Source organism: Myripristis murdjan, chromosome 18, assembly GCF_902150065.1.
Source record: "Myripristis murdjan chromosome 18, fMyrMur1.1, whole genome shotgun sequence".
In the NCBI taxonomy this organism is placed as follows: domain Eukaryota; kingdom Metazoa; phylum Chordata; class Actinopteri; order Holocentriformes; family Holocentridae; genus Myripristis; species Myripristis murdjan.
In genome coordinates this window covers 1,934,218-1,947,378 of record NC_043997.1, presented here as the reverse complement: position 1 = coordinate 1,947,378, position 13,161 = coordinate 1,934,218, and the positions used below count along the sequence as shown (strand labels likewise).

Here is a 13,161-nt window from a genome sequence, read left to right as displayed (position 1 = left end):
AAAGTTGTATGATTTACACCGTATCCACGTTCGCGCTGCGTGCGTGACCGTGCATGTGCTCGTGCATGAACGCTTGGGCGCGGTACAAACGTTGTAATGTGAGTAGCCTCTAACTCATTCATTTCATTGGATAATATGCCGGTGGGGTGAGGGGAAGTCCCTGATTGATCAAAGAGATTCTTCTGATTGGCTGAGCCTCTTGTAAAAGTGGCCCAGCCGCCGCAGCCTCTGCTCTGCAGGCATAATTTATCGATCACAAGTGGCTTTAACGTGTGAATTTCCCAGTCTGGGATCAATAAAGTATACCTATCTATCTATCTATCTATCTATCTATCTATCTATCTATCTATCTATCTTTTCTCAGGCTCAACAGATAGATCAGAGATAAACAGAACCGGTTTTAGTCAAAAGAAAAAAAGGCTCTTAATGATCACTTCAGCGTGAGAAATCGGAGGTGTGGCGTGAGAGCGTGTGGAGCCAATCAAATTCGTCAGTCTCACGGCCACTGCGTGAGAGCTGGCAGCTCTGCAATACCTACTGCAATAGCTACTACTGATACTACTGTGCCATACTACTACACTAATATTGTTATTGCTAATGCTACTAATACCAATATTGACACTACTATTACTACTACCACTACTACTACTACTACTACTGCTACAGTACTCAGTAGTAGTAGTATTCAACATGATATCAGGCCAAAGTGTGTAACAGAGCCGTCACAGCGTGTCATTAAGGTGTTACACACAGGCTAGCTCGTTAGCTAATCATTAGCTCGTTAGCTAATTGCTAGCTCGTTAGCTTAGTGACTGTTAGCTTGTTAGCCAGTATTAGGTGAATGTGAGTTAATGTTAGCCTGGTTAAGGTGAGGTTAAGGGTATGGTTAAGGTTAGGAAAATTTAACTAGATACACACACACACACACACACACACAATCTTTGAAAACACATTTAAATACACAAATATTTCTGATATATGCTCAACATAATATTGAGTCAAATAAACAACACCATGAAGTAAAATAAATAATAAAATAAAATAAAGATTCTAATAAAAATATTGGAAAAATAAACTTATTATTGAAAACATACAACACATAAGTTATTCATATTTTCATATTTCAGTAGGCTGACAGTTTGACCTCTTTCTTGGTGTTTATGAGTTTAATAGTTTATATTTACTTTTTAATTTCCCATAAAAACGAGGATTTGACTGATATCAGCAGGATGAAACGTCCAGCTGACGTGTGACACGTCGCGCAGCCCCCCTCCCCGCTCTCCTCCCCATTGCATGACGGGACTTGTAGTTTTATGTTGACACGAACCTCCGCGGACCGCCCGACTGCCCGCAGCCTTCACGGACCACAACTCCCGGCATGCACTGCGAAGCCCCCACGCATGTCAACCGGGTCCCGGGCTCCACTCGCTGCCGACAGCTGAGGTGTGTTGCAGGAAAAAAAAAGAAAGAAACTGTGTAAACTCTTTATCAGTTTGTGTTTTTATCTCCCAACATGAGCCGCCGCGCCGAGGAGGAGCTGATGTTAGACAGGAGCGTGTCCGCGGGACGCGACATTTGTTCTGACGGAGTTTTACGTCTTTATGAACGGCAGTTAGCATGAGTTAGCCACCTAGCCGGCTAGCCAGTTCACTGTGGATTGGTGCTGCTAACGTCACCTGGTGGCTGCTAAAGAACGGCGCGTTCACGGTGCAAAGCAGGTGAACAGGTGAACAGGTAGCTTCCGTTAGCATGTAACGGTTTAGTTCAGTTTTAAAGCAGACCGGGGATCAGCAGTGAAGCGGAATCAGCGTTTATGCCCTGTAGGCTCGCTGACACTAATTCACCGTTCAAATGAATGGGAGTCCGGCGGCGGGACAGTCACGCTGTTGTTTTCTGTTTGCCTCGTTCACGTGCTCATGCATTTGGAGTGCAACGGCACGCGAGCACGCTCCTCCGTCGTTGTGCACACAGAGCACGTTGGAGTCCGGCGTGGCTGACGTCACCCGCGGGCAGGCAGCGGCGTCACCGCGCAGGCTCACGACGTCACACCAGACTCCATGGAAAAATTGGGTTATTTTATCCTCGTCCAACGCGCGCGCGCTGTAGGAAAAAGATGAAGGTTTTCCTCAAATGACTCGGGTGCCCTCTTCAATTCGGCGTACATTATATACACCAATAATCACTTTTATCACTTTAATGATCATTAAATTATTTAAGCTTAAATTGTTCATATTTCTGTTTTTTTTTATATAATCCTTGTTTATAGTGTTTATATTGCTTACTGCTATTTATCATGTCTATACTGTATATTTCTTCTAAATTTGCACATTCTATACACCCATGCACACGTTTTTTTCTGTTTTTTCTGTTTTTTTTTTTTTTTTTTTGCACATTGCTTTTTGCACACTGGGTTGTACTCAGATCTTATTCTGTTGTACTTAGATCTTATTCTTTGTTTTTTAAATCTTTTTTTTATTGATTTATTTAATCTGTAATCTGTGGATACTGCTGAAAAACTGCGAATTTCCTTTGGGATGAATAAAGTATCTATCTATCTATCTATCTATCTAAGCTTAGACGTATGGGTTTATCGGTTTAGGGATATATCAGTCTGATAATCTGATGGTTTTTGAACGACAGCGTGTCCTCCCGTAATGAAATCATCGTTTATTCCCCAGCTCTTATTAAAAACATTTCTAGTAATGTTTGACAGCATCTTATCTTTTGTTCAGTGTTGGGAATATTCTCAGTGTTTCATATTTAATCGCTCCTTATGCGTGGTTCTGTTTTCATTGTATTGTATTTTCATTGTACTTTGAAGCATCTTGTGCTGCTGTTTTGCATGAAAGCTGCCATAAAAATGAAGAGTGATTTGATTCAATTGAAACATTTCATTCAGAAGATACTACTGTAGTTTTTCTTGTTATTTTTATTTATTTTTTATTTTATTTTGTGCATAGTAATTTACAGTTTAGAGTCAGCATCAGGTTGAAGAGCAACATATTGGTCGAACCCTATTTTTTTAAAATTTCTGCTGTGTTATTCTCCTTCAGTCTTTCGGAGGCGGTTGCCATGGAGCCGGCCTGGCGACAGCAGGGCAGGGGGCGTGGCCGGGGTCAGGGGGGTCAAGGTGAAAGGTCACGACCTCCGCAGAAGGACAGAGAGAGACCGGGAGCACCGGCTGCACCCGCCCATCCGGCCAGAGGAGGAGGCGGGAAAACAAGCGCTCCTGTTCGACCGGAACCTGAACAGAGTGAGTGTGTGTGTGTGTGTGTGTGTGTGTGTGTGTGTGTGTGTGAGAGAGTTTTTTTCCCACACCACTGTCTTCTGAATTCTTTTGCCTTCTTTGTTCCTGCAGTGATTATCGATCAGCTGATGATCAGTGTCTTTATTTGTCCTTGATTGACAGGCGCGTCCGTCCAATCCAAGTTTGAGGAGATCAGGAAGTCCAACCAGGCCGCCGCTCAGCGATTGGTCCAGAGCCACTTTAGCTCCTCCTCCTCTGACGATGATGATGACGACGACGACGGCGGCGGCGACGGAGAGACTGAGATGAAGGACGGGAAGAGAGGGAAGATCCTGGCGTCGACGTTCACCACCTACACCGACCAGACAGGTGAGGGCGCGGTTACCACGGCAACCACCGTGTTCGACGTTGAGCAGTGACATCAGCGCTTCCTCCGAGCGGGTCGATCAGTGTTCTCATGATGTTTCTCATGTCTGGGCTCCCTGTGTGTGTGTGTGTGTGCGTGCATGTGTGTGTGTGTGTGTGTGTGTGTGTGTGTGTGTGTGTGTGTGTGTGTGTGTGCCAGGCGGTGATGTCAGCGGCCTGGTCAGGACGGGTCAGTATGTCAGCGATGTGTTTCAGTCCGGAGCTCTGACCTGTTTGATCTGCATCGCCTCGGTCAGGAGAGCCCAGCCGGTAACACACACACACACACACACACACACACACACACACTGACACACACACACACACACACACACACACACACACACAGTAGCAGCTGGTTGTCTGAGGCTCCTCCTCTCCTCTTCATCTGCTCTTTTCTCTCATCTGTCTTTTCTTTTTTACTTTTTCTGTCTTTCCTCATAGTTTTTCTTCTTCCTCCTCCTCTTCTCCTGTTCCTGTTATCTCCTCTCCCTTCCTCCTCCTCCTCTTCCTCTTCTCCTGTTCTTGTTATCTCCTCTCTCCTCCTCTTCCTCCTCATTTCCTCCTCCTCCTCTCTCCTCATCTTCCTCCTCCTCTTCCACCTCTGTCTGCCTCTCCCTTCTTCCTCCTCCTCCTCTTCTCCTCTTCCTCTTATCTCCTCTCTCTTCCTCCTCCTCATCCTCTCCTTTTCCTCCTCCTTTTCCTCCTCCTCTCCTCCTCTTCCTTCTCTCTCTTCCTCTTTACATTTCAGGTTCAGTTCAGCAGTTTGTTTCTCATTGGTGGTTTATTTTCATTTTTATTATTATTAGTATTATTGTTATTTTAATCCTTTACTCTGTTATTTTATTGTTTATTTTTCATTAGTTATTGTTGTTTGACGGGCAGATTCAAAGGCTGCTTTATTGACAAACAGGCGTTTGTACGTCACATACAGAATCACACACAGACAACAACAAAATCACTAATGATCCACAGCGCATGTCATGTTGATAGATAGATAGATAGATAGATTGATATACTTTATTGATCCCAAACTGGGAAATTCTTCTTATGTTGCATGTCTTCACAAACCTGCAAACATGTGGGATAAAACAAACAAACAAACAGCTACACAACAAATATATAAACATCCATAAACACTGGCATATACAAGAAATCAGAACAAATCTCCCTCTCTCCCTTTCTCTCTCTCTCTCTCTCTCTCTCTCTCCCTCTGTCTCTCTCTCTCCCTCTCTCTCTCCCTCTCTCTCTCCAGGTGTGGAGCTGTTGCAGCTGTTTCTCTCTCTTCCACATCCCCTGCATTCAGAAATGGGCGAGGGACTCGGTCTTCCTCGTCTCCTCGGTCACTGATGAAGACTTCGGTCAGAGGGAGCTGCCCTGGCCCTGGTGAGGAGGGACGCTTTACCCACAGCACGCTCTCGTGAAAAATCAAACGTGGGAGCAGAAACGTTCAGCGAAACTGTAAAATATCATTTCATTTTTGGAAAAATCATGATAATTTAGAAAATCCCCCTTCAGCTGTTTATTAAACCCATAAACATCATTTCTGTCTATCAATATCACACATTTAGAAGCCTGTATTTAGGTGAAATATAACTCTAAACCTTGTGCTCATTAAGTATGCGTGTATCTATAAATATGCAAATTGACTCCGCCCACCTCACCTGCCCGCTCACACACCGGCTCCAAACTTGTGTGGGATTTGATCGTCTATACATCCAGAAATATATTGTTTTTTTTTGCTTTTTTTTATTTATTTATAGAACACAAAACAACATATTTAACAACATAAAACATCAACAAAGACAATATATATCCTTACAACATAAACTTACAATAAAACCACACATATCCAACAACATACAACAAAACAAAACAATGCATATCCAGCGAGGCATAACTACAACAAAACAGCACATACAGTCACATAAATACGTTCACACCTCTCATCTTTTATGCATGAACCAAAAAAGTATGCCTTTTAGCTCCAAAAATCTGCTCTATAGCAGCTAAAAAAAAAAAAGAAATATATTGTTAGTCAGATTCTTTTAGATGCACTAATATTGTTCATGTGCAGCAGCCGTTTGACTTGGTCTCTATTTTTTCTAATTATTATTATTATTTTTTTTTTTGCTGCTAAAAAAAGTATCAAACAAAACAAATTTTCAGCATTGTTGCATGTGGAAATGGAAAAAAATGTCCTTTAAGGTAGAACAGTCAGGCTTTTTACTGATTTTAAAAATGAGTGTTTGAGGAATCTGAGCCCCCCCACCTTCTCCTCCTGCTGCGCCCTCTGCTGGCCAGAGCGTCACATTACACCAACATGACCACATTCACATTGAAGATTTTTTTTTTTACATTATATTAGTAGCCATTTTCAGGCTTTGAAGTTTCTCTGCATGTGAAAATCTGTTTTGATGACCTGATGTCGAAATTACAGCTCATCTGCTGTGATTCAGCAACAAAACAAAGTGTGGTCTTATGTTTTAAAAGTTGATTTTTTTCTCACACTGCAGCAGATAAGCCACAACAGACTGGATTAAAGTTTTTATTTAAGTTTATGAAAAGCTGAACATGACTTCAGTTCATCTCTAGTTGCACTGCGTTACAGTCTAATCTGCTAGAAGCTACAGTGAGCATGGTGTATATTAAACAGTTAAAAGCCAAACAGCAGAATATTTCTAATATTAAATGATGTACAGTATAAATGTATATTTTATTTTAATATGAAATCTCCTCCTGTCCTCAGTCCAAAGTGTCGGGCAGAATATCCTCCCAGCGCCACGCCCAACAGGTACGGATCCTTCATGTCTCTGTGTCGTTTCCCTCACATTTTTTCACACACATTACAGTGTGTGATGTGTTCATCAGATTCCCATAATAATAGATTATGAGTTACATAGAGTTTCTCCAAATCAGACACTGATGCTGATGTCAGAATACACACAGATATTGACACCAGGGCAGCAGCACATGATCATTTTTTCACAGCTGATTCATCTAATTAGTTAATTTTTTATTATTATTATTATTATTATCATTATCATTATCATTATCATTATTATTATTATTTATCATTAGGTTCATCATTTATTGTAATAACAGAGGTAGTTGGTGCTGTGAGCCTGATGTCTGGTTTCTCCTGTTGCTGCTCCTCTCTCCTGCCACCAGGTGTCGCTGCACGCCTGTAAAATCAGCCTCTCTGTAGTAGAACTGGGACCATAAGCACTTTGGTGAAATTCATATATTTGCAATGAAAGCACTGAAAATGATTGATATTTTTTTTTTTTTTTTTTTTTTTTTTTTGATAGTTTGTTAACACATCACTCAGTGTTCAGCTTCAGCAGCGGTTTGTATTTTGGCCACAGAGGCTGACGAATAAAGTTTTTCTCGTGCGAGTGAAATCTGTCTGCGGCTACATGAGTGGACGAGGCATCCTGTTAATTTAATTTCAACCTGCTGGCTGCACGGTCGCGTACCTTTAAACTGTTTGTAAGTGATTTTCCCAGATCATTTTGTTTTCTAAAAACACGATCACAAGGCAGCGGTCCGCCTGCTGTGACAGGACGTGTGAGCCAATCACTGCTGAGCATGTCAGCGGCTACTAAGGGAAAGATAAGATAAGATAAGATAAGATATTCCTTTATTAGTCCCACAGTGGGGACATTTCCAGTATTACAGCAGCAAAGTGGAGAGCAAAATATGAAGCATAATTTACAGAAAAATCAGCCAATAAATAGGAACAAGCAACATAAACACTATAAACTAGGAATATAGAAAAAAAATAGAAATATGAACAATTTAAACAATGGAAGAAAATGGAAATATGAACAATTTAAACAACGGAAGAAAATAGAAATATGAACAATTTAAACAATGGGAGAAAATAGAAATATGAACAATTTAAACAATGGGAGAAAATAGAAATATGAACAGTTTAAACAACAGGAGAAAGTAGAAATATGAGCATATGAACAGTTTAAACAATGGAATAACAGTAAAGTGAACACAGTGGATGTGCATTATAGTGCACTCAGGAAAACGGTTCGCTTTCAGAAAATTAACTTTTACTGTGCAAAATAAACAATACAGCTTTAATCTACTTGTTACTGATTTATCAATAGTTATCGATTGGGCGTCCCAGACACTGTTTGGTACAAACACAGAGGTCTGAAAGCTGCTGTGGTGCTTTCAAACACAAACAGCTGTGTGTTATAATGACATGATGAACAGAATCAGAGCAGAGAAACCAGCAGGCTGCTCCCAGTGCTGAGTCGTATGTTTATCTCCCCGCTTTTCTCTTTTCTTTAACACAGTGCAGAAGTCTTTGTTAGTATACTTTGTTTATCTGTGTGTGTGTGTGTGTGTGTGTGTGTGTGTGTGTGTGTGCAGGTATGTGTGTTACTGTGGGAAGCTGCAGGATCCCCCAGACGACCCCTGGCTGGTTCCTCACTCGTGCGGCTCCATCTGTCAGAAGGACCTCAAGCCGGCCTGCGGTCACACCTGTCTGCTGCTCTGCCACCCTGGTAACACACACACACACACGCGCGCACACACGCGCACACACACACACACACACACACGCAATATGTAGAGCATTTCTTCTGGATACGATTCAGTCTTGGCTCATTCATTGTTATATTTTTTAACCTCATTTTGTGAAATTAATTTTATAGTTTACATGCTTACTAACTGTGTGTGTGTGTGTGTGTGTGTGTGTGTGTGTGTGTGTGTGTGTGTTCCAGGTCCCTGTCCCCCCTGTCCAAAGATGGTATCAGTTTCCTGTATGTGTGGCAAGGCCAAGCCCCTCCCCCGTCGCTGTAGCAACAAGGTATCCTTAAAATAAATGAATAAATAAATGAATGAATTAATCAATAAAATTTTCTCTCTCACAGGCACACACACACACACACACACACATACACACGCGCACGCATACGCACATCGACAGACAGTGTTAGTTTAAAAAAACACTGTGTGCTCGGCTAATTAACGAAGTTGTGTGTTCTGTCTCCAGGCCTGGTCGTGTCAGCAGCGATGTGGCAAGATGTTACCCTGCAAACAGCACACCTGTACACAACCCTGCCACGCAGGTACGTACACACACACACACACACACACACACACACACACACACACACACACACACACACACACACACACACACACTTATCTAGTGTCAGCTCGTCAGCTTTGTTAACAATAAGACAGTGATGGTGATCTCTCTCTCTCTCAATCGCCCACTCTCTCTGTGTGTGTGTGTGTGTGTGTGTGTGTGTGTCTCGTCCAGGAGTGTGTGATCCCTGTCCCAGAGTCAGTGTTCAGAAGTGTGTGTGTGGTCGGGAAGAGGCAGAGCGACCGTGTGCCAGTCCAGAGTGGCAGTGCCAACAGGTGAAACTCATTATTGATTTCTTTTCAACCACATAACAGCCTAGCAACCACTCAGAAACACCTTAGCAACCACCTAGTATACACTAACAACCACCTTGTGTACCACAGCAACCACCAAATTAATCTTAGCAAAGCAACTACCGCATACACCACAGCAACCAGATAGTGCCCCATAGCAACCACCCATTTCTCTGTAGAAATAATCTAGCACAATGTAGCAACCACCTAATAGCATAGCAACCACTAAGTAGATTGCAGTTGCTGAGTGCACCCTAGCAACCACCTAATGAGTTAGCAACCATTGTGTTCACCATAGCAACCACTAAGTACACTCAAGCAACTACTGGTTAACCTAGCAACCACCTAATTCACCATAGCAACCACCAAGTATGCCATAGAAACCACTTAGCACACCATAGCAGACACCCATTTTGGCATAAAAACCATCTAATACATCACTGAGTAGATTGCAGTGGCTTAATGCACCCTAGCAACCACCTGGTTCACCCTAGCAACCACCTGGTACAGCATAGCAACCGCATAATAATCGAGCTGCCACCTAGTTCTACACAGCAACCACGGAGTACACCATTGCAACCCCATAGTCCACCCTAGCAACCACCTTGTTCATCCTAGCAACCCCCTAGTTACCATAGCAACCACCCAATAAGCTGCATCCTCTGCCAAGGTGCTGTCAGCGTTCCACCTTTTCACGCTGATGGGAGGACACAGATTCTCCTCAGGAAGTTGAACCTGTCCAAACAGGAAGTTATCACTTCCTGTTTGTTATTAAAACAAAATGTGTTTCCCTGTCTAAATAATCTTCCTCCTCATCCTTCTCCTCCTCCTCCTCCTCCTCCTTTTCCTCCTCTTCCTTCTCCTCCTCCTCAGCTGTGTGGGTCTGTTCTGTCCTGTGGGAATCACACCTGTGAGGTCATGTGCCACGACGGCACCTGTCCTCCCTGCCCTCGCTCCACCAGCAGGACCTGTCCATGTGGCAAGACCAGTGAGCGCACGCGCACACACACACACACACACACACACACACACACAATCAAGATAACATCAGTATACACACACATACAAATGAACATGGAAACACACTTTAGCGACACGTGCAGATACACAGATCTTTCTTGTCATTCTTCTTCTCTAATTGTGTTCAGTCTAATATAATTTCTCTGTGTGTGTGTGTGTGTGTGTGTGTGTGTGTGTGTGTGTGTGTGTGTAGAGTCGTCTCTGCCGTGCACGGAGGAGGTGCTGCCGTGTGGCGACACATGCGAGCGCCCCCTGTCGTGTGGAAAACACACCTGCAGCATGAGGTGTCACCGAGGGAGCTGTGAGACCTGCCGCCAGGTCACTCACACACTCACACACACACACACACACACACACACACACACACACACACACACACACACACACACACAGCGTGCTAAAGCTGTGTCTCTGTCTCAGGAGGTGGAGAAGGAGTGCCGCTGTGGTAAATACAGGAAGCTGATGCCGTGCCATAAGGAGTACCTGTGTGACTCCAAGTGTCCCAAGACCAGGAGCTGCCAGAGGCACCAGTGCAGGAGGAAGGTCAGTGTGGAGGTCTGGAACTGTCCTCCTGTCCCGCCCCATCCATCCAGTCCTGATCTCATCCCATTTACTCCCATTTCCAAATATTTTCCAAAAAATGACAGAGATCCAAACAATTTTTTTATTTAAAAAAACAAACAAACAAACAAAGGAACAAACAAACAAAAACATTGCATCAGATGCATCATGAAACTGCAGCATTGGCCATAATATTCTTCGGCAGCTCCTGCTGTTCATGTGATATCCACCAGGGGGAGCAAGAAGACTCGATTGAAACTGACAAAATAATTAATGAATGGGTGAACCCTTATTTTAAACATACATTGACAGAATATTTTAAAATTTAATTAAAAAAAAATATTTGGCTGTGTTAATAGGATTCACCAGCAGTCAGAGCTGAAAATACACTCTGCGTGAAAAATAATACAAAGAGAACTGTGTCTGCTTGACTGTCCTATCAGCAGATTAAAAACTCACTAACAGGGTGTTAAAGATGTGAACTTGACCAAAAAAAAAAAAAAAAACATGGGGCGACCTCAGACAGAACTGAAAGCAGGAGAAAAAATAATTGTGCGTCTTTAAATTTGATTTCAAAGTGTCAGTGGTGGGATGTGACCCTGTAGGACACACCAAACAAAATAAAAGCCCCTCCTCTGTTCTCCCAAACCTCCAGCATGCCAGAGACAGACAGTATCTCCTCACCAATGATATAACTGCTCCCACGTTTGACCGTATTCACGTCCCGAGCAAACAAGTCAAACAAGGAAGAACGTGATGGAGACCCAGCCAATCACAGCGCAGCACGGTGCCAGATCACTAGCACCACCTTCAATAGGAAGCTATGAAAATCACGGATGTGGAAAATGGAAATGTTACGAGGAGAAACGGCGAGAGAGAATCTGGTGTTGGCTTTCACCTTTTTTTTCCCCAGGAATGCAATGGAATGAATATCGTCGCTATCCTAGGACAGCAAAAAGGAAAATTAGCTTAGCCAGCATAGCCGAGTGAGATGATACCAAGGATGGGAATAAGCGATGATAATGAGAGGTTTTTACATAAAACTTAATAGATTTAAAAGTACTTTCAGATAACAGACATTTATCGCTCCTGACTCACGTTCCCCTTCCAAGGCTTTACCTTCCCGTCTCGATCCGGCATCACAACAAAACAACCGTCCTGTCTGATGTCAGCCTCTAACCTGCACCTCTGGTTTATTCAGAGTCTGTCAGCCACTGGATTCCTGCACAGTCATGAACTTTTGAAAAGGACAGTCTTGGATTTTGACAAAGCGAGGTAGGCATGGGTCGGTTTACCGCTTTGTCACAGAAAGTATTTGGTTCGTTTCAAACACAGACCTTCACCCCATTTCAACTTTTCGACGACAAGCGACATCAACAAACCACGGAGGAATCAAATCAAATTTTTAAGGTTTTGGAAGTTTGTGATAGAAGGTCATGAAGTTTTTTTTTTTCTCACCGGAGCCTCAGCTTGAACTCTGTTCAGTGAAACCTGCTCGTGTTTCATCTGAAAACCCTCAACAACTTAACCCTCCTATTATGTTTGGGGTCAGTTTGACCCCAGCCAATGTTTAACGTCTCTAAATAAATGATTAACATCATTTATTTCATCATTTATTTTATCATTTTTTTTGCTTCATATTTAATGAGTGTTGCTAATGTAATGGGCACTACCGGGTAAAGATGAAATTGACATGATATGTTTTCAATGTCCTGTACACACTTTGTAACGCATTGGTTATAAATAACAAAAATCTGTACTTAGAAATAATGTAAAGCCATTAAAACACCACAAATGAATATTTCTTTCCAATTTTAGATCAATCAGTGAGATTTTATGGTGATTTGCATATTTTTCCATTGTCGCGTAATAGGAATACTGGATGTATAAGTGTGGGGGGGTGGGGTGGAGTTATGTTTTATTTAAAGGGCTATTTAGGTCGTCAGCAAAGAAACATAAAGTATCTGACACATTAACTTTGATAACAATTTTAGTTATAATAACTTTGTGGAAGTTTAAACTGCAGGGGTCAAATTGACCCCAAACATAAAAGATGTTCAAAAATGTGAACATAACAGGGGGGTTAAGGAAACTTCACCTCGAGTTTAAAAAAAACCCCCAAAACATAAAACACTCGTCGTCAGTTGCCAGCAGTTGCAGTTGCTTTTTATTTTCCTCTTGTTGTTGTTGTTTTGCCACAGTTTCATCACCGCGTCCACGTGAAGCACCGGCGGCTCCGCTCGCTGCCTCCGTGTTTTCACGCTGTGTAAATGTCAGCGTGATGCCATCTAATCTGCGTGGGATCTGATAGTGAAAGGTTGAGCGGGTGGCGTGTCACAGACGCCTGTGATGTGAGATGTGGACGGTTAATAATCTGCTGTTATCAGGCGTGCAGCAGACACACACAGATGTTTGTCTCCAGCTGGGATTCTCCTCGGGGCCGCATCCACAGCAGCGGGACTCGCTCGTCTTTTACATCCAGTCACTTTTAACTTTTTGAGTCTGGGTTTTATATGCAC

The 13,161-nt window shown here is 42.8% G+C and overlaps 1 protein-coding gene across 2 annotated transcripts in view; it reads left to right on the top strand.

The window, feature by feature from the left end:
* The first annotated feature begins 1,310 nt into the window (after positions 1-1,310).
* Positions 1,311-13,161, top strand: part of nfxl1 (nuclear transcription factor, X-box binding-like 1) — a 38,101-nt gene continuing 26,250 nt past the window's right edge. Inside the window, exons 1-13 of one of the 2 annotated variants that reach the window (XM_030076343.1) lie at positions 1,311-1,443; positions 3,054-3,253; positions 3,410-3,616; positions 3,813-3,922; positions 4,908-5,038; positions 6,402-6,446; positions 8,045-8,178; positions 8,398-8,483; positions 8,670-8,745; positions 8,943-9,043; positions 9,935-10,049; positions 10,275-10,399; positions 10,502-10,624. In XM_030076343.1, the coding sequence (XP_029932203.1) occupies positions 1,379-1,443; positions 3,054-3,253; positions 3,410-3,616; positions 3,813-3,922; positions 4,908-5,038; positions 6,402-6,446; positions 8,045-8,178; positions 8,398-8,483; positions 8,670-8,745; positions 8,943-9,043; positions 9,935-10,049; positions 10,275-10,399; positions 10,502-10,624 (1,518 nt within the window). In that variant the 5' untranslated portion in view covers positions 1,311-1,378. Of the gene's footprint in view, positions 1,444-1,548; positions 1,735-3,053; positions 3,254-3,409; positions 3,617-3,812; positions 3,923-4,907; positions 5,039-6,401; positions 6,447-8,044; positions 8,179-8,397; positions 8,484-8,669; positions 8,746-8,942; positions 9,044-9,934; positions 10,050-10,274; positions 10,400-10,501; positions 10,625-13,161 lie in introns of those variants that run through there. The other variant, XM_030076344.1, reaches the window with a different exon arrangement.